At 43.7% G+C, this 22475-nt stretch overlaps 1 protein-coding gene across 1 annotated transcript; it reads left to right on the top strand.

The window, feature by feature from the left end:
• Nucleotides 1–6725: 6725 nt before the first annotated feature.
• LOC129070870 (eppin-like) lies at nucleotides 6726–21957 on the top strand. The gene is made up of 4 exons (XM_054574059.1): nucleotides 6726–6816; nucleotides 8060–8191; nucleotides 12089–12256; nucleotides 21806–21957. Exons 1-4 carry the CDS (start codon nucleotides 6726–6728, stop codon nucleotides 21955–21957), a joined length of 543 nt encoding a protein of 180 aa, XP_054430034.1.
• Nucleotides 21958–22475: the final 518 nt, after the last annotated feature.

The raw sequence follows: 22475 nt of genomic DNA on the forward strand, positions 1-22475 counted from the left end.
TAAGTAAAAAATATTTTCTTTAAAAATTTTTTAAAAAAATGTATTGATTGATTTTGAGAGAGAGAGAGAGAGAGAGAGAGAGAGAGATCAATTTGTTGTTGTTATGCATTCATTGGTTGATTCTTGTATGTGCCCTGGCTGGGAATTGAACCAGTGACCTTTTGGTTTGCAGGCTGGCGCTCAATCCACTGAGCCACACCAACCAGGACCAGCTGCCCATTTTAAATCCAGTGTTTCTTTCACATACCAATTATCTATCTATTTATCTTTTACACACACATGTTCTCTAACAGCCATCAAAATGCTTCATCATTTCTATACCCACCTCCCCTCCATCTGCTTACCAATCCACTCATCTGCCTTTCATTCAAACAGCTTCCATCAATAGACCCATTCATCCCATGTGTCCACAGTTCATTTTTTCTTTTAGGAGTGGCCCCTTCTTTTCTGCATCCATGCTTTGTAAAATCTCTTTATACACTCTGGAATGAGAGGATTCAGCTTCTGCTATACACATCTGTTTTCTCCCTTCTTAGGCTATTAAATAATACAGATAGTTACTGCTTTCATCCATCTGAAATTCCTTTCTAAGAGCTGAGCACTAGAGGACAATGTTGAATTACTTCATGCACCAGGAACTGATACACGGGAGTGGTAACATCACTGGTGAACCACTAGTCCAGCAGGAGGACAATAAACCTGAAGCAGTTTCTGCCAGGCTAAGACAGTACAAGGATGTGGCAAAGTGAGTCACTGAACTATGCTAGAGCCACGCCATGCTCCACCAATTTTCTGGAATGAAGACTAACAAAATCTGGCCCTATGTTGACATGCTTTTCTTGAACAAGATCATACCTGTTCAGTCCAAAGAAGCCTACTGAGCCAGCCCAGTGGAAAAACCAGGAAGATGTGGTCATTCTTTCGATGGTGCACGTGGTTTTGGTGCCGTGTTCTGAATAGAAGCTGGTTGAGATAGCTTGCAGTGTCTTTCCTAGTTTAAATGGTGAACTGATATGAAAACTAATGAGTAGAAAGAGTTCATGAATAGGCTCTTCCCTGCCTTTCAAAAGAATGCTCACCTACACATGTTAAAGCTATCTCTGCCCATGTGTCAAGCCATTCACAAGAAAGCAAGGACAGGCTGGGTTTCAAACAGTGTATAACCCAAGCTCTAGCTGATGTGACAGTTGCCTTCTTGCCATGGTAACCATGATGGTGATTGTCTCAGGGTCTCCTCATCCCCCCAAAACTGTTGAACCATAGCGCCAGTAGGCCTGAGAATGCCAAATGTGGCAGCCTGGGCTTTGTCCCATGTTCTCTGGAATGTGCCCCTCTGGGGACAATGAGGTTACAGCCAATTGCTCTCAGTAGTCACTTCTGTGACTTTGAGTGACTGTGCCCACAATTCATTTTTCTCTGTTAGGAGTGGCACCTTCTTTTCTCCATCCATGCTCCATAGACTCCCTCCTTTTCAAGCATCCTGGAGTGAAAGGACAGCTTCTGCTATTTTTATTAAACTACATTTTTTACATCTGTTCTCTCCCTTCCTAGGTTATTAAGTAATACAGATACTCCTTAATATCTTTTGTTGCTTTTGTCCCTCCAAAATTCCTTCCTAAGAGCTGAGCATTAGGGAACAACCCCTTCATGCACCAGGAACTGAGCTCTGAGGAGGGTCTACTTAAACTACTGGCCTGATTCTCATGCATGAACTCTGGTCCTTTCTTTTTTGAGAAAACATAATATCTACAAAGTCTTCTGGAAATCCCCCCAAAATAAGAAATATGCACCTACATAAATATGAAAAGATCCTATCTTATGTGCAGATGTAATAAGACCACATGGAATTACTGGACTAAAATAATAGTTTAGCTTTTTATTCAAGATTTTAAAAAGTATATTTTGAAAATGTGGCTAAATGTTGATGATGAGAGTATTTTTCTCCTGTGAGGGACCCAAGAATATGAGAACAATAAATAGTTGGTAAAGGGACTGGAGTTGAGGAAGCATGTCATGCTGGCTGTGCCTAGACTAAGTGTGACAGCTTTACAGTGATGAGAAAATGAAATTTTTTTCTATTCCAAAGATTCAGTAGGGGGGCCATAAAGTCAAGAATTGTAGATAATACTATTTTGTCCTTCATTGTAATGTAATATCAACAAGTCATTTAATAAGGATTTGCTTTGTTCCCAGATTTTGTGATTGCTTTGTATAATTGTTCCTCTCCTCTGGGAGGGACAATGATATTTTTTCCTGTTGCCTTAAAATATATTCCTCTTTATTCATGGTGATTATCCCCAGTGGGAGTCCTTTACTATTCCTGGGAGTGACTTCAGTGTAATCATTGCCTGAGGAGTTTTGGGGAGATGTACAGGATATGGGAAATGGCCCGGTCCCCGATTCCCTACTCTACCCCTCCCTTCTTCCCTTCCCTCCAGCAAAATAGACAGTTAGAGCCAATGTCAGCATCACTCAGTACATTTCAATAGCGTTCACCATTCCTGCAATTGCCCAGCAACGGAGGAAACTGCTAGGTGGGACCAATAAAAGACAAACATTTTTCCCAGGGTCTTAGAAAGACAATGCTTGTTTTATGTCCAGTGACCTAAAAAATCTACTTCTGGTTTTCTTCAACAAACTCCTTCAATGATTTTGTAAAAATTAAAGTTTGTTGTTTTTTTTTAAATATTTTGACCAAAGTAAAATTCAAGGGACAGCTTTCCTTGGTTTTCCTTCTACTTCCACACCCCCAGTTCCTTCGCTGTTAGGCGGAAAGAGTAGTTTGGTCTCTGAGATTCCCACCTGTCCTCACAGTCTGCAGTTCTAACCAGCTCTGAAGTCATTCTGCTTTCCATTACCCTGACAGCCTTCCTACTTAATTAGAGCTTGAAGATGTTGCTGTGTTTAATACCCTTAACATTAAAGGCCATTTTGGTACCATTCTTTGATTTGAGCTCTCCATTCTCATTAATAGCTAAAACAATGTACAGTATTTGCTCCTGCCTGGGATCTTAGCTTTTGGTGCTCCGATGCTGACACAGGAAAGGGGGGTCCTTGTGGTAATTGCACACTGTGTATACAGAGAGCCTATGTCTCATCTGTACTCCCCTGGGTTACAGGCTCTTAGGAAGGAAGCATCCATATCTACCTGACGAATTGCATTTATTACCTTTCATTTAACTGACAGTATCTTTTCTTGCTGCAGTTAATTATGCCTGAGAGACAATTCATAAATCAGAGTCATGTTCACAGTATGAATTGCTTTCTCGCTCTTCCCCTCCATTTTTAGTAACTTCCTTGTCTATTTGGTTTTTCAAAAGGAGAACCCAGTAATGGACACTCTGTTAGTACAAGAATGTGGTCTGGTCAAGAGCTCTCATCCATTTCCACGTATAACTGACCCTGTCTGGTTTCCAGAGCAGAAGTGGGCAAGACCCAGACGTTGGGAAACCATGAAGCCGTAGGTCAGCTACGAAGACAAATCTGCTTCCTGCAGCTGTTGAGATGTATTATAATTACAATTGCTTATAAATGCCATACCTTATCTTTCCTTTGACAAATCGCACAATTTTGGCCAAAATAAATGCCATTCTCTCTATGCTTCAGGGAACCCTCCAATTCAATTACAATGAGTATGTGTGTATGAGAAGGAGGGTGAGAAAGAGGTGGTAAGACATTTCCAAAAGGGAGAAAGCTCTTGCATGGCATAGGTATTCATTTCTTCCTTAGTGATAATTAGGCTATTCCAGAAAGCACAGTATCATTCTTGAAATAAGATTCCCTTTGTAAAACTTTTCAAAGGAGCAGTGCACCTAGAAGGTTCTCCCTGGTGTTAGTGTGTGTCTAACTCCATTGCATTCAGTCTTTCTTTTCTTTATTTTTAAAGCTTTGGCTATAAAGTAAAAAATGTGTTAAATAAAAACAGCAAATTTGTATTTAATTTAGAGAAGAGTAAAAAGAAGAACAAAAACTCAGTCTTTATGTAAGCCCCAAGGTGCCAGGGATTAGAGGACTTTTCTAGTCCTGATTTTTATATACTCTTATTTTTGAGTCCTCTGGAGGACATTGTTCAGTTCCAGTGTCATTTTACTGTGATCCCTCTCAAGCTCAAATCTGTTCTCTAACCTAATGACAACTTGTCTCTTTGGGTTACTGTCCTCTGAAATGTCAGCTCCACTTTGCTAGAAGTCCCATGTTTCTGGTGATTCAGTGCCTTTTCTCAGTTTGAAAGCCATCAGCCCTCTTGATTTAGGTGTATATATTTAATTCACAGTATCTAAACCTAATCTGTAAATGCTCTTCTAACTATTCATTGTGTTATTAATTATTTTGATTATCTTACTTCAGGGTTATTCATACTTTTTAATTTGCTAGAAATAAAGATTTTTTTTCCTGCTTAAAAACAAAAGAAATTCTGAGTTTTCATTTACTTTTAAGAAAATTTTACCTTACTAGGGAGCCCTGGGAACCATTTGGACATTTACAGACTCTGTGGGCCTCCAGCCCCAGCCCTCACTAAAGACATGACCATCACTTGCTTTGGACTCACAGTTCCTTTCCACCTTCAACTCCACAGAAAAATATTATATTTACACTAATATTAGAAAATTCCCTAGTGGCCTGTGGCAAGAACTTAGATCTTCAGCTCCCTGTTAACTTGATCTCCAACACTCACTTGCTGGGTGACATTAAGTCGGCATCTTTGGCTTTTCTGGGCCTTAATGGTCCCTACCTGTAAGATGAGGAAATGGGACCTGATCAGCCCTTAGAAACCTTCCACGTAGGTATTTCAACTTTCCATGTCCCCCTGGACTGAGTTTGGGAGAAGTCAGGTAGCATAAATAAGAGGGACAGTACTGCCTAAGACATCTTGGTTGTTCATGAGCAATTCTATTCCTTTGTCTCTGTGGGGGATCTAGTGAGATTGTGAAGTTGGTAAGATGGGATCGTGTAGTGTAAGTGTCTGACCTTAAGCCTTTTTATTGCAATGCAAGTATGCGATGTTAAGCTTTTGATTGCCAAGGCATTAATTTCAAAGACACCCACCTCTGATAAACATATTTCCAGCTGGAAGACATAACCATTAGCAAAACAACTAGATAAAGGACAAAGCTGCCCCCATCCATGAAGTCCCCTTTTTAGGAAGCCCTGAGTAGCCTGGAGAGCTGGCCACTGAAGTGACCCTCCTCCCTTCCCATGCCCTAATTCCCACTTTTGTGCTTCCAGTTCTCTAATGAAGAGTGAACTGTGAAAGCCTACGCACTCCACACTTGGACCTCAATAAAGGCAGAGCCCCACATTCACACTTCTGCCCCTCTCTCTGCCCTCAACCTTGCTTCATGGCCCTCCAGTCTGTCGTGAACCCTTGGGGCCTGTGAGTAATAAATCTTCAAAGTTCCCTGATGGTTTTGTAGAGGTGAGTCCTGAAATCATAAGAACCACAAGGGCTGGTCCAAGCACCACGTTGGTCCTGGTGGTGGTAGGGGCATGTCTGTGGGGTTCATTACCTGAGTGAATACAGCCACCAGACCTCAGACACTCCTGGCCAAGGACATCACTATCCATAGGCTGAGGGGCTCTGTCTGTGATCCTAAATTTTGTAACCATATAGTCACTCACTAATGATAAGGTTGGCTTTGCCTGGCTTCTATCCATCAGGTAGGAAAGGTAGAGAACAAAGCTTGGCCCAGAAGTGCAATGCCTAGTTAGGAAAGGGAATGGGAACCTTAGAGATGACATTTACTCTTGGAAGAGTATCTCTCCCCCTGTGAAGACTGGTTGACTGGCTCATGTTTTGGATCCCGTGGCTGTAGAAAAGCTGCCAAGCAGTCTAGCAATGGCCCCTCCATCATTCCCATTAGAATCGAGCAACTCTGCTGCGTTATTGATTTTTATTGTATTGTAGTCTCTCAGGCCAGTCTCTTTGCTTGACAGTTCCTCCTCAGACAACAAGAAGTTTGCACCAGATGATAGAAGCTCTGACATTCTCTCCTGCTCTCAAAGCAACATGGCCTTGACAAACTCTATCTGCAAACTCTGCTATCGGCCTGCTTCTTTCTCCACACCCTGCTCTGGGGCAACATCTGAACTCTTTGGCCTTAGTCAAAGAGAATGAGTGACCTAAAGAGAAAAGGGAGAGGGATGGGAGGAGAGTGTGGGAATAGGAGGAAGAGAAAGAGACACAGAGATCATGGGAGGTGCACTGAGAAAGAAAAAGTCAGACACAGAGAGGCACAGAGGAACAAAAAGATACCAAGATATATAAAGAAAAACAAAAACAAAAAACCCAAATCCACACCACATTGTCATAGACAAAAAGGGTATGCCAGATAGTGTGCAGATCAAATGGAAAATGAATAGAGAGAATGAGGACATTCCACAACTCTCAAAGTTATCATGAAGACCCCATTCAGTCCTAAAGTAGCCTGGGAAGTGAGACAAACTTTGCCCACTCCCCTCTCTGGTTGACTGGATGGCCCAGCCCAACGCAGGGAGCTAAGGATTAGGAGCTATCCAATAAGAGACCTTTCTGTAGGGCTGTGGGCTATCCGAGCCAGCTAGTCACACTGATAATCTCAGGAACTTGGTGTTCCCAGGAAGAAAGGGGGAGGCTGGCTTGATTCCATATATAAAATACTAACGAATAAAAAAATAGGCTGGACAAAGGCAGCTAGACATTTTCAAGTCCTGGAACAATCGGACAGACAGGCCAGCTCTTCTTCAGAATGGTGTCTTCTGGAGTTTTGAGGATCCTGGTGCTAGTCATCCTTCTAGTGAATGTCCAAGGATTTACTCTGAGTGACTTGCTCTCTCCCAGTAAGTACTGGGGCCTCAGCCCTGCTTGGGAGAGAGGGAAGGTTGCTGGAAGGAAGGAACAAGGATTATTCCTTAGACTTGAGTTTCTTTTCACTGTCTTAGCCTTGGTCCTGGGTTGGAAAAGCAGAAAAATATTTGAAGTATTTCTTCCTGTTTCCCTCTCTGTGGAAGATCCCTTCCATGAATGCAAGAATCCAGATCTAAGGCAAGCCCTACTTCCAGCCCCTTTGAAGTACAGGGTCTTTCTTGGGGGAAGGGAGTAAAGGGCTGGGAAGAGTCATAGGATATAGCATTTGTAGGATGGTCTATAGGAATCTGGGAAACCTAAGGGACTTTCTCACCCCACAATAGAAAGAACTCCCTTTCTCGAGACATCATCCCTATTGACTCCTGATTCTTTCAAATACAGTCCAGTAAAGTAGCCCTGCACCCCAGGGGTTCCTTGACTTTGGCATATAGGGCAGCACGAAAAAGTCCCTTTGAACTTTAAGACAGTAATACTCCATGGCTATATAGCATTAATGATAATTGTTGCCATTTATGGAACATTCAGAAAGAAGGGATTTAAAGAGAGGGATCTGGAGTCATACTTGGTGGGTCCAAATTTTGGTTCCACCACTTAGTAGTCATGTAACCTTGGACAAGTTACTTAAATTCCATGTGCTTCAGTTTGGTTATCTGCAAAATGGGGATATTTATAGAATTTCCCTCATAGAGCTATCATGGGGATTAAATGAAAGAACACACTTAAAATGTGTAGAAGAGTGCTTAGCTTTTGGTGACCAGTGGCTTTAAATAAGTGATTTTGCCTTCTAGGGAACATTTGCGAAGTCTGGAGACATTTTGGGTTACAACTGGGAAGAGTTACTGGCATCCAGTGGGTAGAGGCCAAGGATGTTGCTAAACATTCTACAATGCATAGGGCAGCTCTCTCCTTCCCATCAAACAATTATCCAGCCAGAATGTCCCTGGTGTCAAGGTTGAGAAAGCCTGCCTTAGAAGGGATCGGGCGAAGGGGTGGGAATGGGGATGGAATAAGAAGGTAGAGAGGGAGGGGTGGCTAGGAGAGAGGGCAGTGTACGCAGTGCTGGGAAATACGAAAGGGCACCCTGAAGATGAGGACTCCTGGGGACGAGCAAAGTCAAAGCAAATTTCCCTGAATCCCCAGAATTGCCTTGGATCTGGAGAAGAGTGGGCACCGTGCCCTCCAAGACTCATGGTTGTAAGACTGTTCCTTTTGCAGAGAGATGCCCCAGAATCCAAGAGAAATGTGAATTCAGAGAAAGGAATATATGTAAGAAGAACAAAAATTGTCCAGACAACATGAAGTGCTGTGTCTTCAACTGTGGAAAAAAGTGTTTAGACCTCAATCAAGGTATGATTCAGAGCCTTGGAATAACCAATCCTTCTCCCCAAGCCCTTGTTCTCTGCGCATTTGGGTTTTTGTTTCTGGTTTGCTAAGGGTTGGTCTCTGGGCCACATTGCTGACTTGGGCGACTTGGTAACTACATTCATCTCTGCCGCTAATAGGATGTCTGACATTAGGTGATATCTTCATTTTGTCTGGGCTTTGGTTTCTTCCCCCACCAAAAGGCTATAAGGGTGTGATTGAACCAAATTGCCTCTAAGCTACTTTCTGCTCTTACTACTTTGGGTCCCCAAGTGCTCACTGTTGGCCACCATGTACCAACATCGTTGCTGCGAGTGATAATGCAGCTCTCTCTTCTGGAGTGCCTGCCTCTCTGCCTAATCTGACAAGTCTGATCTGGCACCAGGACACCTCCCCTGACCCCTGCAGAATGGAGTGTTTTTCCTTTGCTGCCACAGTCTTTACTCCACACCCATCTCCCCGGGTTCTTGAAACTCTATTAAAGTTCCTTTACGTCTTCATTTAACCAACGCTGAGTCTCTGAAAGTCAGTGGGATTTGACCAATGTGGCCAGGGAGGCTGGGTAAAGCTTCCCGGAGAAAACCAGCCTGGAGTTGAACTCAGAAGGGCAGGTAGTAAATTTAGGCCAAAAGTGGGTGGAAGGGCTTTCCAGGCACAGGGAATAACATTTGCTTAATAGTGGAGCTGAGGGAGCATGAGTGTGGAACAAGGCAAAAAGCATAGTAGGTAGGTCGGGTTTGGTGGGCCAGAGTCTCATTTTGATTCTAAGCAATGGAAATTCATTGAGGTGGGCGGCGACATGAACAGGTTTCCATTGCGCCTGCAGAGAAAGAATGGAATGTCATAAAGGACTCCAGGATGAATGGAAATGGTAGCTTGGATGAGAGAGGTGGCTGAGGGGATGAAGAAGAGGGGGTGACTCCGATAGGCATTTAGGAGGTAAACAGGACTTGATAACGAAGCAGAGTGGGGAGGCAGGGGGATGGTAAGTTGTTCATTTGCCTGCTGATGAGAGATTCTGAATTCACACTTCCTGAGTTCAAATCTTAGCTCCAGTTTTCACCAGCCTATTTATCATGGGGGTGGGGGGCAAATGAATAGCTTTCCCTCACCGTGCCCTGGTCTCCTCAGATAATAAAAGGACCAATGTTAGAGGTTATTTGGAGGATTCAATAAGTTGACGTCCATGAAGTGCTATGAGCAATGCCTGGCAGATAATAGTCATGTGACATACGTTAGCTTAAATTATCGGTCGTTCATGACTGGGAGCTCTTACATAGCAGGGGCCATCTCTTTTCTTGGTCTCTTAAAGTGTCTAGCACATGGTAGATGCTCCATGAATGACTTATTCAGTCCAGGTCAAAGATTCTTCATTCATTCTTTTCTTTACCCTCAATATTCTGCCAAATTCTATACTGTGTCAGCCTGCCTGCTGGGAATGGGGTTCCAAGATGAAATCAGATACAATCCTGCTCATTAGAAACTCACAACCTCACAGTTGAGGCCAAAGGTGTAAACAAATGACAAACATGCACACAAGATTCAGAAGCCCCACAGAACAACGACAGTGCCAATTCAGGCCCCTGAGGGGTATGGAATGTAGAATGGAGTCAGAGACACCACAGAGTAGCTGCTGGCAAGAAAGGTTTTGAAAGGAAAAGAGGAATGTCACTGGTAAACAACAGTGGGGCGAGCAGAAGGGCTATGGAGCGAGAGGTGTGGAAGTAGGGACGGCATGGTGTGTGGCAGGTGCAGGAGCTTGCAGCTCAGAAGGGCAATGTGGACGGCAGGCGGGAGGCCAGAGCCGCAGGCAGGAGGCAGATCAGGAAGGGCCTGTGGGTCACGAGGAGACTCTGTCATGGAGTCAAGGTCTTAGTGCGGAATCATGTGATCAGCTTTGTTTCAGATCCCTTCTCTCTGGTGGGCAGCATGAGGGACGGACTGGAGGGAACAGGGATGGAGGCAGGAAGGCCCAGTGGAGGCCACCTCAACAGTCCAGGCATGAGACACCGAGACTTAAAGCAGGCGGCAGACGTGGTACATATATACAGTGGAATATGACTCGGCCATAAAAAAGAATGAAATCTCCCCCTTTTGCGACAACGGGGATCAGCCTAGAGGGTATCATGCTCCGTGAAATAAGTCAGACAGAGAAAAACACATATGATTTCACTTATATGTGGAATCTAAAAAACCAAAACAAACAAAACAGAAATAGACTGCTATATGCAGAGAACAAATTGATAGTTGTCAGATGGGAGGAGGGTTGCAAGGCTGAGTGAAAAAGGAAAAAGGATTAAGAAGTACAAACTGGTAGTTACAAAACAGTCCTGGGGATGTGAAGTACAGCAGAGGGAATATAGTCAATAACAGTGTAATAACTGTGTATGGTGCCAGGTGGGGACTGGAAATATCCGGGGAATCACTTTGTAAAGTATGTGATTGTCTAACCACTCTGCTGTCCACCGGAAATTAATACAAAAGAATATTGACTGTACACTGTAATTGAAAAAAAATTTTTAAAAATATCGTAGTAACTATGTCTGGTGGGTACTAGACTTATTGGGGGGAATCACTTCATATGTTACAATATAACTGTCTAGCCACTATGCTGTCTACCTGAAACTGACATAATATTGCGTGTCAACTATAATTGAAAAATAAATAAAAGTTTTTTAAAAAAGAGTAACAGAGAGGTTAGCTATGAGGAAGTGAAAATCAACAGAACTGAACTGTGGAGCTGAACTCATCGTTTTGGGCCTGTGTTAGTTTGCTAGGCTGCTGTAACAAGGCTCCGCAGACTGGGAGGCTTTAACAACAGAAATGTATTGTCTTACAGTTCTGCAGGCTAGAAGTCCAAGGTCAAGTGTTGGCAGGGTTTGTTTTTTTCTCAGATTGTGCAGAGGAATCTGTTCCGTGCCTCTCCCCTACTTTCTGGTGGTTTGTTGGAAATCTTGGGCGTTCCTTGGCTTGTAGATCTCTTATCTCCACGTGGTTTTCTCCCTGTGTGTGTTTGTGTCCAAATAAGGTCATCAGTCGTATTGGCTTAGAGATGCATCCTACTCTAGTATGACTCATCTCATCTCCACTAATTACATCTACCACAACTCTGTTTCCAAATCAGGTCACACTCTTGAGGTACCAAGGGTTAGGATTTTATCATATGAAGGGTGAGAGAGTGGGGAGAGATACAATTCTAGGCATAACAGGACTGAAGGCAGGAAAAAAAGGTACTTGACCTTCTGAGAAACCACTCTCTCCTTCCCTGCAGCAACTTGCACTTTACTCATGATCCCATATTCTCTTCTTGGCATGATTCAGAAGGCAGAGTAAATGGCTTATAATTTGCAATTTTCAAGGCACTCCCATATCTTTTCACCATTCAGGACTTATTTATCGAGCAGCTACTCTCTGCCAGGCACTGCACTAGAAGCTGCACATTCAGGGACAATCAAGGAGCTCTCAATTTAAGGGGCCCTGAGGGTGGTCTCACCTGCCCCTCGGGACAGCCCTGTGCAACAAGAAGGGTGGGAATTTGCATTTCCACTTTATAGAGAAGGAAATCGAGCAGATAGCATGAAAGGTCTATGGGCAGACACTGAATTAGGAAAAGAACCTTGAGACCAAAGTCTGCCCACTCTCAGGGGAGACAATGAGGCAAGGGACCACAAGGGAAGGGAGATACCGCTGTTCTCCAGGGATGTAGACACCCAAAGAGCTCCACTTTGGGGGTCTCCCTGCAAATGCACCTTGGCCCCTGAGGGGTGATAAGGTGGAAGGAGCCCGTTCAGTGTCATCAATGGGGGCTGCCGGAGGGACAGTAACAGTTGTATTTTTGGGGGGTGTGCACTCTAAGTTCTCAACTCTGGGGTGTCTCTGCAGACATATGCAGTTTGCCAAAAGATCCTGGTCCCTGCTTGGCTTTGTTTCATCGTTGGTGGTATGATAAGAAAAATGATACCTGTGCCAGCTTTATCTATGGCGGCTGCCAGGGAAACAATAACAACTTCCAAACCAAAGACCTGTGCCTGAACATGTGCTCCAAGAAACGTGAGTCCCAAGGGCCCCAATCTTTCATCCTCGCCAGGGCCACATGGGAGGTCTGGGTGTTGGCTAGTCCATTCCGTGAAGGCTACATCCTTGGTGGACCAGATGCTGACAGAACATTGGACAGTGGCTTTCTGGGAACTGAGGCTGGGAAGGGATGTGGTCATGAATCAAAGCTGGCAAGTGTGAGAGGTGGAGGGAGGATGGAGACATGGTGAAATCTCAGAGACCCAACTTCAGAGAGCTCACAGGACATCCAGCCTAGTGCTGGACATGTTGACTGACCACTCCAGGCCATTAACTTCCTCATTACAGCTCTTTGCTAGCAACCCACTCTTACCCACTCCCATCCACGTCCATCTTTCCTTTGAGGATATGCCTAGCTTCCCAAAGTAAAACCACTTCCTTTTGATGTCCTATGGAAAGATGTACAAACATAACTTCAAGACTAGTTCTGAAGATAGTCTGGGCCCAAGATGTTCAGCTGATCCTGTCCTACATTCTCAACAGGCTCCTATTCCTGAATGCACAAGGATACATTGAACTACCACCAGGCTCTAGCTCATGATTCAAGTCTCTGTCCATGTGCCTGATTGATGCTCCAGGATGGGTTCCACTGTTCCACTCCCAGCGTTCCAAGACCTTAGCCCTTCCCAAATCAAAACCCCAGGGTCTGCTTCCCTCTTCCTCCATCTCAGTGGCTTTTCATACATAATATCATGTTTTTCTTAAAAATTCCTTCCTCCCTTCCTCCCTCCCTCCCACGCTTCCTTCCTTCCTTGCTTCCTTTAATTGATTCCAGAGGGGAGGGAGGAAGACAAAGAGGGAGAAAAACATTGATGTGAGAAAGAAACATCAGTTGGTTCTCTCTTTCATGCCCCCCTATGGGGACTGAACCCACAACCTAGGCATGTGCCCTGACCAGGAATTGAATCCATGACCTTTTAGTTTGTGGGACAACACCCAACCAATTGAGCCATGCCAGCCATGGCCATACTATCTTGCTTTGATCCAATTTCTATAGCCCAACTTCCGGCGCCTTCCATTTATACCTGTGCAGCTCCCAATTTTTCCCAATAAAGTATTCTGTTTGATCCTGTGCCTCTGAGACTCAATGACTCACATGTATTGTCACAGTATGGTTTGTGGAGAGCAAAAGCTCACTGGGGCTTCTGGAGACACCATTCAAAGGAATGAAGAGAATCAGAACCTTGGAAGTTGAGAACCTCAGGGATATTGTCATCCTCTGTTTCTTAAAAAAATCACAAGACTCTTTTAAGAAAAGGGTCTATGGGCATTGCCTTAGCTTGGAGCGCCCAGAAATTGATCCTAGGACAAGGGCATGGGTGAAAGTATTTTCTTTGGGAGATAAATGTGGGAAGCAGGGTAAGTGATACAGGAATAAGAAATTGATTATGAGTAGGTTACCATTGTGGGAAACTGTAGCTTAATCCTACTGGAGAACTTCTAGGGGGACATGTAAAACATGACTCCATATTTTTTAAATCTGTCTTCAGTTATGGGGAAGCTGAGGTGTGTAGTGGGTGTCTAGGGGCATGAAGTCCCTCATTCTTCCAAGCTGTTCTGCACGCAATCTGAGCAAGCTCACAGCAGCCAGAGAAAACCCATGACAGAGAAGTAGGGACTCTGATGCTTGAAATGGAAAGCTATCATTGTGCACTATCATTCAACCATAAAAAGGAATGAAGCACAAATAGACACTGTACTGTGGATGAACCTCAAAAACATTACACTAAGTAAAGGAAGCCAGACACAAAAGGCCCTATACTCTACGGTTCCATTTATATAGAATATCCAGAATAGGTAAATTCATAGGGGTAGAAAATAGTTTAGTGGTTTCCAGGAGCTGGAGTAGGCTGAGGGAAAATAGAGAGTGACTGCTAGTGGGTATGGGGTTTTCTTTTGTGATGAAAATATTTTGGGACTTCTGGTCAAGATGGCAGCATAGACAGACATGGCTCACCTCTTTGCACAACCACATCAAAATTACAACTAAAATATAGAAAAACTATCACTCAGACCATCAGAAATCAAGTTGAATGGAAGTCTGACAACTACGGAATTAAAGAAACCACATCCATCTGGACTGGTAGGAGGGGCACAGTTGTGGAACAGGCTAGGCCCTCACCCACATGTGGTGGATAAAAATTCAGGAGGGATATCTCAGGAGTGAGGAGTCCCAGCCCCACACCAGGCCCCCCAGCCCAGGGTTCCAGTGCCAGAAAGATAAGCCCCACAACTTCTGGGCGCAAAAAAACAGTGAGGATTGAGTCAGTGGAAGAAACTTCTGGAGCCCCAAGCAGTTCCTCTTAAAGAACCCACACATGGACTCACCTACTCAGACTCACTCCCTCTGAGCTCCAGCACCAGGGCAGCAACTTGAAAGACACCAGTGGTATGCAGGGAGAAAGTGAAGTATCTGGCATCAAGATGAGCAGAGACCATTGCCCTTTTTCTAAACCCTCCCCCCACAGAGCCAGCAAGCTGGTGTCATATCTGAGACTCCATCAACCTGGTTAACACCATTTGACTTGCCTTGGAGATCCTTCGAGACTCTGCCCCACCCAATTTACGGGCCCACCCAAGAGGCTTTTCCATATGAATGGCCAGTCTTGGCTCATGCTTCACAACTTTGTAAATTCTATCAAATAAGCAACAGCTGGCCTCAGTGAGCCCTAGGCCCATCACTAGCAGCAGCCAGTCTACTTTCACAGCTTGGCTTTGCTTGGGAATCTCCACAGCCCAGCGCAAGTAGCAGCCATCTCAGGTTGCTTCATAGCTCAGGCAGGTTGGCCCCGGGCAAAATACAGATGGGGGCTGACTTTGGCCTGCACCACCTGGGAAACCCCAAGGCCATCTCTCCTAGTGGACAGCTACAGACCACATTGGAGCACCACCACCCTGTCCCTGCACAGCTGATCCTCCATGGAGGACAGAGGTTGATGGTAAGTGGTCATAGCCAATCCTTGCAGCTGACTGGCCTAGGCAAACCCCTCCCATTGATTGGAATTGCCAGCAGCAACCAAGGCTCAACTATAGGAGGAGGATGTACCCTACAGGACACCTACTACATTAGGACACACAACCAAGATACAGAATCAAAGCAGCTCAACCTAATACATAGAAGCAAACACAGCGAGGCTGCCAAAATGAAGGACAAGTAAATATGGCCCAAATGAAAGGACAGATAAAAAAACCTCCAGAAAAAGAGCTAAACGAAATGGAGATAAGCAATCTATCAGATGCAGAGTTCAAAATACTAAATATAAATGATGCTCACGGAACTTACTGAGGACTTCAGCAGCAAAAAACAAAAACAAAAACAAAAACAAAAACACAAAAAACAACCAAAAAACAGTCAGGGGGAGAATCAAGATGGCGGAGGAGTGAGTGGAAGTCACACTGACCTCCTCCCAGGACCAACTTGGAATTACAACTAAATTGTGGAGAAATCACCTGGAAAAAACAACTGAACAATAGTGAGAGAGGAGCCTTAGAACCTTGGACAGACAGGAGAATCAGCTTTAGCACAACCTAACTGCTAAAGAGTATGGTAGAGACTTGAGAAAGCAGGCGGGGCACCCATGGGCACCAGCACCAGAAGGAATTTGAAATGGCCAGTTGAATCTCCCTGAGAAGAGTGGGGTCCAAACCATAAGCAGAGATCTCCAGCCTACAGCACCAGAGCCCAAGAAGTACACAGATAACAACCAGCTGTGAAAAGCAGCAGGGTTACTCTCTGCCAGAGACAGGTGGCTGGAGACGCAAAGAGCCGTTTAAAGGGCCAACGCATAAATTTTTATTTGCAGCCACTTACCCTGGGCTTCAGCAAAGGCGGGGGCAGTGTGGGCTAGAGACTCCTGAGGAGAACTGGGGAAGGAGGTTTTGGGGAGAGAACTGAGAGAGTGGCCGGCGGGATCCCAGTGCTGACTCATCACCCGTACGGCAGCAGCCATCTTGCTCAGGCAGACCACTCCCCTGAGCGGCAACAGCGTGAGAGGACCCAGTATCCCCGCCCCCAGGAGGGCCTCGGCCCCACCTTGTGGTGTCTCTAAGCCGGCCTACTGAATGCAGAGTGACTAGATTAACAGCTGAAGGAGAGAGCCACAGACAATAGATTCCTGAAAGTCTTGAACAGACTGCCTAAAGTCAGACAGGGTCAGCATCTGACATCATCAAAGGCAGGTCCAGAAAGAAAAAACAGCGGTCTCCTACCATAGAAGTTCTCACCACAAAGCCAGGAACTCAAGACAGATCAACTTAAGAAGCAAAAGAGAAGAGCCTCACCAATAATGGGAAGACAAAGAAACACTCCCAGTCGAAGGGAAAGGAGGACTCCCCAGAAAGAGAACTAAATGAAATAGAAGCAAGTCAACTTGCAGATACTGAGTTCAAAACAACAGTTCTAAGGAAGCTCAATGAGCTCAGTGAGCTCAGAGAGAATTACCAAAAACTACAGGGAAACTACAAGGAACTTACTGCAAACTATATCAGCATGAAAAAGGTCATAGAAACTATTAATAAGAGACAAGAGGAAATGAAGAATACAATTTCTGAATTGAAGAACACAGTAGAAGGAATCAAAAGCAGACTAGATGAAGCAGAGGATTGAATCAGAGAACTGGAGGATAAGGTAGACAAAAGCTCCCAGAAAGAGCAAGAAAATGAAAAAAGACTCAAAAACAATGAAGAGGCATTGAGGGAAATGCAGGACAACCTGAAACATAATCATATCAATATAATAGGGATACCAGAAGGAGAAGAAGAGGATCAAGGGATAGAGAACCTGTTTGAAAGAGTAATGATAGAAAACTTTCCTAATTTGAGGAAAGAAAAAGTCATACATATCCAGGAAGCACAGAGAGTCCCATTCAAGAGGAAACCAAGAAGGCCCACTCCAAGACACATCATCATTAAAATGGCAAATATCAAAGACAAACAGAGAATCCTAAAGGCAGCAAGGGAGAAACAGGTAGTAACATATAAAGGAACCACTGTATGGCTAGCAGCTGACTTCTCAACAGAAACACTACAAGCCAGAAGGGAATGGCAAGAAATATTCCAAGTCATGAAAAGTAAGGGCCTGCAACCAAGACTGCTCTGCCCAGCAAGGCTCTCAAATAAAATGGAAGGCGAAATAAGGAGTTCCCAGACAAAAGAAAGCTAAAAGAATACATCTCCACCAAACCAGCATTGCAAAATACGCTAAAGGGACTGCTTTAAGAAGATGAGGAAAAAGAGTCTATGAATACCCACTTCCTTTCACAGTCACCAATAATTGTTATTACCAATATTTTTAATAGTTATTGGTCTGATTGTGACAATGATGTGTTATTTTAATTGTTACTTTATTATTTGTTGGAACTAAACCTGTTTTTATATATTTCTTGCCTATTTCTATTATTTTTAAAAAGCTTTAAATGACTTTTTGGTATTCTTTATCCATCCAAAAATTCTTTTTTATCCAAAAAAAAAAAAAGGAAACTATGAAACCTTTTTTAGATGTGTTGCAAATACTTTCCTATTCTATTACTTGCCCTTGAACTTTTTTATATGTGTATTACTATATAGTCTTAAATGTTTAATATAGTCATATTGTCAATATTTTACTTTATAGCTTCTGGGCTTGAATATATTACTTCAGGGTAAGAAAAATATTTTGAATTTTCTCCAAAAACTCCTTAGATTTTACATATTGATTTTTAACTCACCTGAACATTTTTTGTATAATGTGTGAAATAGGGCTCTGTATTTATTTTATTTCAAGTAATAGTGGTCCACACACCTTATTTGTTGAATCAGTCTTATTTTCCCCATTGATTTGAAATGTCAATTTAACCATATATTACATTGTTAGACAGATATATACATTTGTTTCTACAATGCTCATTTTATTTCATTGATTTATTTGATTATTTCTGTGCTGGTGTCATGTTTTAATTGTTGAGACTTTATAATGGATTTAAATTTTTTAATATTTTAAAATGGATCTTGACATTTAAAAAAAAATAAATAAAATCAATCTGCATTTAAAAAAAAACACACCCAGTCAGAAACAAAGGAAACAGTAATTGAAATAAAGAATAATTTACAGGGAAACAACAGTAGAGTGGATGAAGCTGAGAATCAGATCAATGATTTTAAACACAAGGAAGCAAAAATCAACCAATCAGAACAAGAAGAAAAAAGAGTCCCAAAAAAATGAGGATAGTATAAGCAGCCCCTTGGACAATTTCAAGAGGTCCAACATTCATATCATAGGGGTGCCAGAAGGAGAAGAGAAAGAACAAGAAATTGGAAATCTATTTAAAACAATAATGAAAGAAACTTCCCTAATTTGGTGAAGGAAATAGACATGTAAGTCGAGGAAGCTCAGCAAGTCCCAAACAAGATGGATGCAAAGAGGCCCACTACCAGACACATCATAATGAAAATGCCAAAGGTTAAAGATAAAGAGAGAATCTTTAAAGCAGCAAGAGAAAAGCAGTTAGTTACTTACAGGGGAGTTTCCATTAGACTGTCAGCTGATTTCTCAAAAGAAACTTTGCAGGCTAGAAGGGATTGGCAAGAAATATTCAAAGTCATGAAAAGCAGAGACCTACAGCCAAGATTGCTCTACCCAGGAAAGATATCACTTAGAATTGAAGGATAGATAAAAAGCTTCCCAGACAAGAAAAAACTAAAGGAGTTCATCATCACCAAGCCATTACTACATGAAATGTTAAAGGTATTTAAATGTAAAATAAGATCAAAACTATGAACAATACAATGGCAAAAAATACTAATCTATTAACAATTGAATCTAAAAAAAAAAAACTATGCAGACAAGAAGAACAGAGACAGAATCATGGATACAGAGAGCATTTTGATGGTTTCCAGATAGGAAGGGGGTGTGGGGGAATGGGTGAAGAGGTGGGGGGATTAAGAAGTACAAACAGGTAGTTAAATAATAGCCATGGGGATGTAAAGTACAATATAGGAAATAGAGTAGCCAAAGAACTTATGTGCATGACCCATGGACGTGAACAATGGCGTGGGATTGCCTGAGGTAGTGGGAGGTGCTGGGTAGAGAAGGGCAAAGGGGGAAAAATCAGGACAACTGTAACAGCGTAATCAATAAAATATAATTTAAAAAAAGATTTTTTGGAACCAATAAATGTGGTTACACAACATTATGAAAGTACTAAAAAGCCACTGTTCACTTAAAAATGGTTAATTTTTAGATGATGTGAATTCCACATCAATTATGAAAATGGATTAGTAAAAAAAAGTGCACTAGAACTGTCTCCTGCTGCTGAAGGTGATATCAGAAGTGAGCTGAGAGTGTTTCTTACCAATGTTTCAAGCCTTAAATTGGAAAGTTCAGTGGAACAATCTTCAAGCCCCACTCACTGATGCAGGTGGTCCTGAGACCATAACTGACATTCATTTACTATTTCCCTCCTGCACCACCTATTCCAAATTGCACCTGATAATAGAAACTCTCCATTAGCTCTCACATTCTCTCCTGCTTTCAAAGCATCATGATTGTGACAGGAACCCTCTGAAGATTTGGTTCAGTCTGGAATCAACTTGTCTCTTCACCTGCATGTTACTCATGGCAATACCTTTACTCTTTGACAATGGTTAAAGAAAAAGGGTGGTCCAAAGAGAAGAAGAGGAAGAGGACAGAAGGGAAATAGAAAGGCCGGGAGGAAGAGCCCAAGACAGGGAGAGACCCACAGAAAAAGAGAAAAAGGCAAAGTAAAAGAAAGAGCCACAAAGAGAAGAAAAATAAACAGTGTGAGAAAAATAAGCAGACAGAGAAATAAACATGTCAAGAGAAATGTTAGAAAGACAAGAATTAAAAGGCTCTTGACCTCCGAACTCCCCCTGAAAAATGAAAGACTCTGCAATCAAACCCCCCCGCCCCCCGCTGCCCCCAGCCGATAAAGGAGTCTAAAAGCCCCAGATAAGCTCTGCCCAGTCTCCCTGGTCGACCAGAAAGCCAGAGAGTCTCAGCTCATTTGTGGATTAGGTGCTGCCTATCAAGAGTTCCTTCCCACAGGCTTGGTGCTGTGGGTGGCAGCTTGTCCCACGGATCGCCTGAGGGACTTGGTGTTCCCCAGAGGAGGGAGTGTAGCTGGCCCGTCCCCAGGAGTGGTAGGGCAGCCAAGAGCTCAGAAGGCATTGCTCTGAGCACTTGTTCTTAGTTTTGCTGCCGCCAGCCAGAACAGCCCCTCTTGAAATGGAGATCTCAGGACTTCTGCCACTACTGATTCCATTCACCCTCCTGGGGGGTGTCCAGGAACCTGGGCTGGTTGAGGGGTTCTTGAACGGTAAGTACTGGGGACTCAGGCCTCTCAGTGGAGAAATGGAGCTCAGCTGGGAGGGAGGAACGAAGAATTCCACTGATGAGAAATGCTTTCCCCCACCTGAGCCTGGAATCCTGGGAGGGAGAGAGGAAGGGAGGGAGGGAGGGAGGAGAGACATTTGGAGTCATCTTTTCAGCTCTCTTCCTCCAGGTAAGATGCCTCAGTAAATGTAGGAGCCTGAGTCTGTGGCAACTGGCCACCACCCCCATAATTATGAGAGGAGATTTCACTTTCTAGAAGTCCCTGGACCTGAAACTCATGAAACAAACTAAGAGAACTGGGTAGCTTAAGGGTCTTTTCTATAAGAAAGGCCACTCCCCCTAGCACCACCTTCCCATTGCAGCCCCCAAAAGTCTTCGCATACCCACAGGGAACCCTTGCCTTTGGGATAAAGAATAGTCTCTGGAAGTCCCTTGACATGTTGAGAAATGAAGATCCCTTTAATTAGCAGCTAAACTATATGGAGCACTCAGACAGCAGTGGAGACATACGTTACACGTTCAAATCCTGGCTCTGCTCCTTCGTAGCTGTGTGACCTTGCACAAGTTCCCTTAACTTCCTTGTGCTTCAGGTTCCTCTCTTTATAAATTGTGAATATTAATAGGGCTAACCCATAAAATTGTCATGTGGATTAAGGAGGAAAGTACAAGCACACAAGAAGCACTTCGTCAATATTAGTTATTATTATTATGCTCCCTGGCAGCTTGACAATGGCTTTCCGAACTTTGTCACCTTAATTGTCAAAACAACCCTGCAGGCTAGTGGAGAGGTCAAGGTTCGGAGATGACGCCTGCCATACTAAGGGATGTACAACATTCAAAAGCCCAGCCATCTGACTCCAAGATGGAGAGCTCAGTCACCAAGAGCACCGCCCCCACCCTCACTCAGGGGTTGTCCAAATACAGGAAGGTCAAGTGACCTGAAGAGAGTGGAGAGTGTCCTTCTCCCTGAAACTCTGTGGGTGGTGGGGGTAGGGGGAAGGATGGATTTAAAGATTAGATTGTAAATGGTTAAGGGACTGGGGATGGGGCAGCAGAGTGAAAATCATGAGTCCTCTGAAGCTCACTGCTTTCTGGGGACAATGAAGTGAAAACAAGCTCCCCTAAATCTGCAGCGGTGCCCTGGACCTGCAAAAGGTGCTTTGGCCCCTTCAAAGTCCCTTCTTCTCTTCCTTCAGGGGTGTGCCCTAAAACAAAAATACCATGCAAAATTGAAGAAATCAACCAATGTTCGAAGAGGAAACCTTGCCCAGAGGACATGAAGTGTTGCAAGTTTAATTGTGCAAAGAAGTGTGTAACCCCCAAAGAAGGTAACACAGAAATCTCCTGAATTATCCAATGCCCTCACACCTATCCCCACTTTCTGCCCACCTGCACTGGCATTGCTAGACCCCTTCCCTGGTCCACTGACGGCTGGTGTCTGACCAGGAGTCTGGGTGCATCTTCTACTTGATACAAATGCCGAACTCGGGTGGGTGTTGGGAGTCATGGGTTTCATTTCTGTTCCTATTTAGGTATGTGATGTGAGTAACAGAGTTTTTCCTTTGGGGGCTTCAGTTTCCCCATCTGTAAGAAAAATGTGGGCTTTAGACTATGTCATCTTTTGGCTATTCTTCTGTGGCCCTTTGAGATGCCAAATAGCCAGTGAAGTCACATCAAATGTTAACACGGTGTCAGGTGATAGAATAGCTATAAGAGGCAGTTATGTGATTTTTATTTCCTGGCTTTCCCCCCCCAGGCCTCCCTGTCTATATAAATCCAAGCGGCTTCCCCTAGCCACCTCTGACTTCCTTCACACTTTCCTCTCTGCCCATATATGGCTGAGCTCTAAAGAAGACCATTAAGAAG

The sequence above is a fragment of the Pteronotus mesoamericanus genome, unplaced genomic scaffold (assembly GCF_021234165.1).
Source record: "Pteronotus mesoamericanus isolate MK-2021 breed Mesoamerican mustached bat unplaced genomic scaffold, CSHL_Meso_final contig_25, whole genome shotgun sequence".
In the NCBI taxonomy this organism is placed as follows: domain Eukaryota; kingdom Metazoa; phylum Chordata; class Mammalia; order Chiroptera; family Mormoopidae; genus Pteronotus; species Pteronotus mesoamericanus.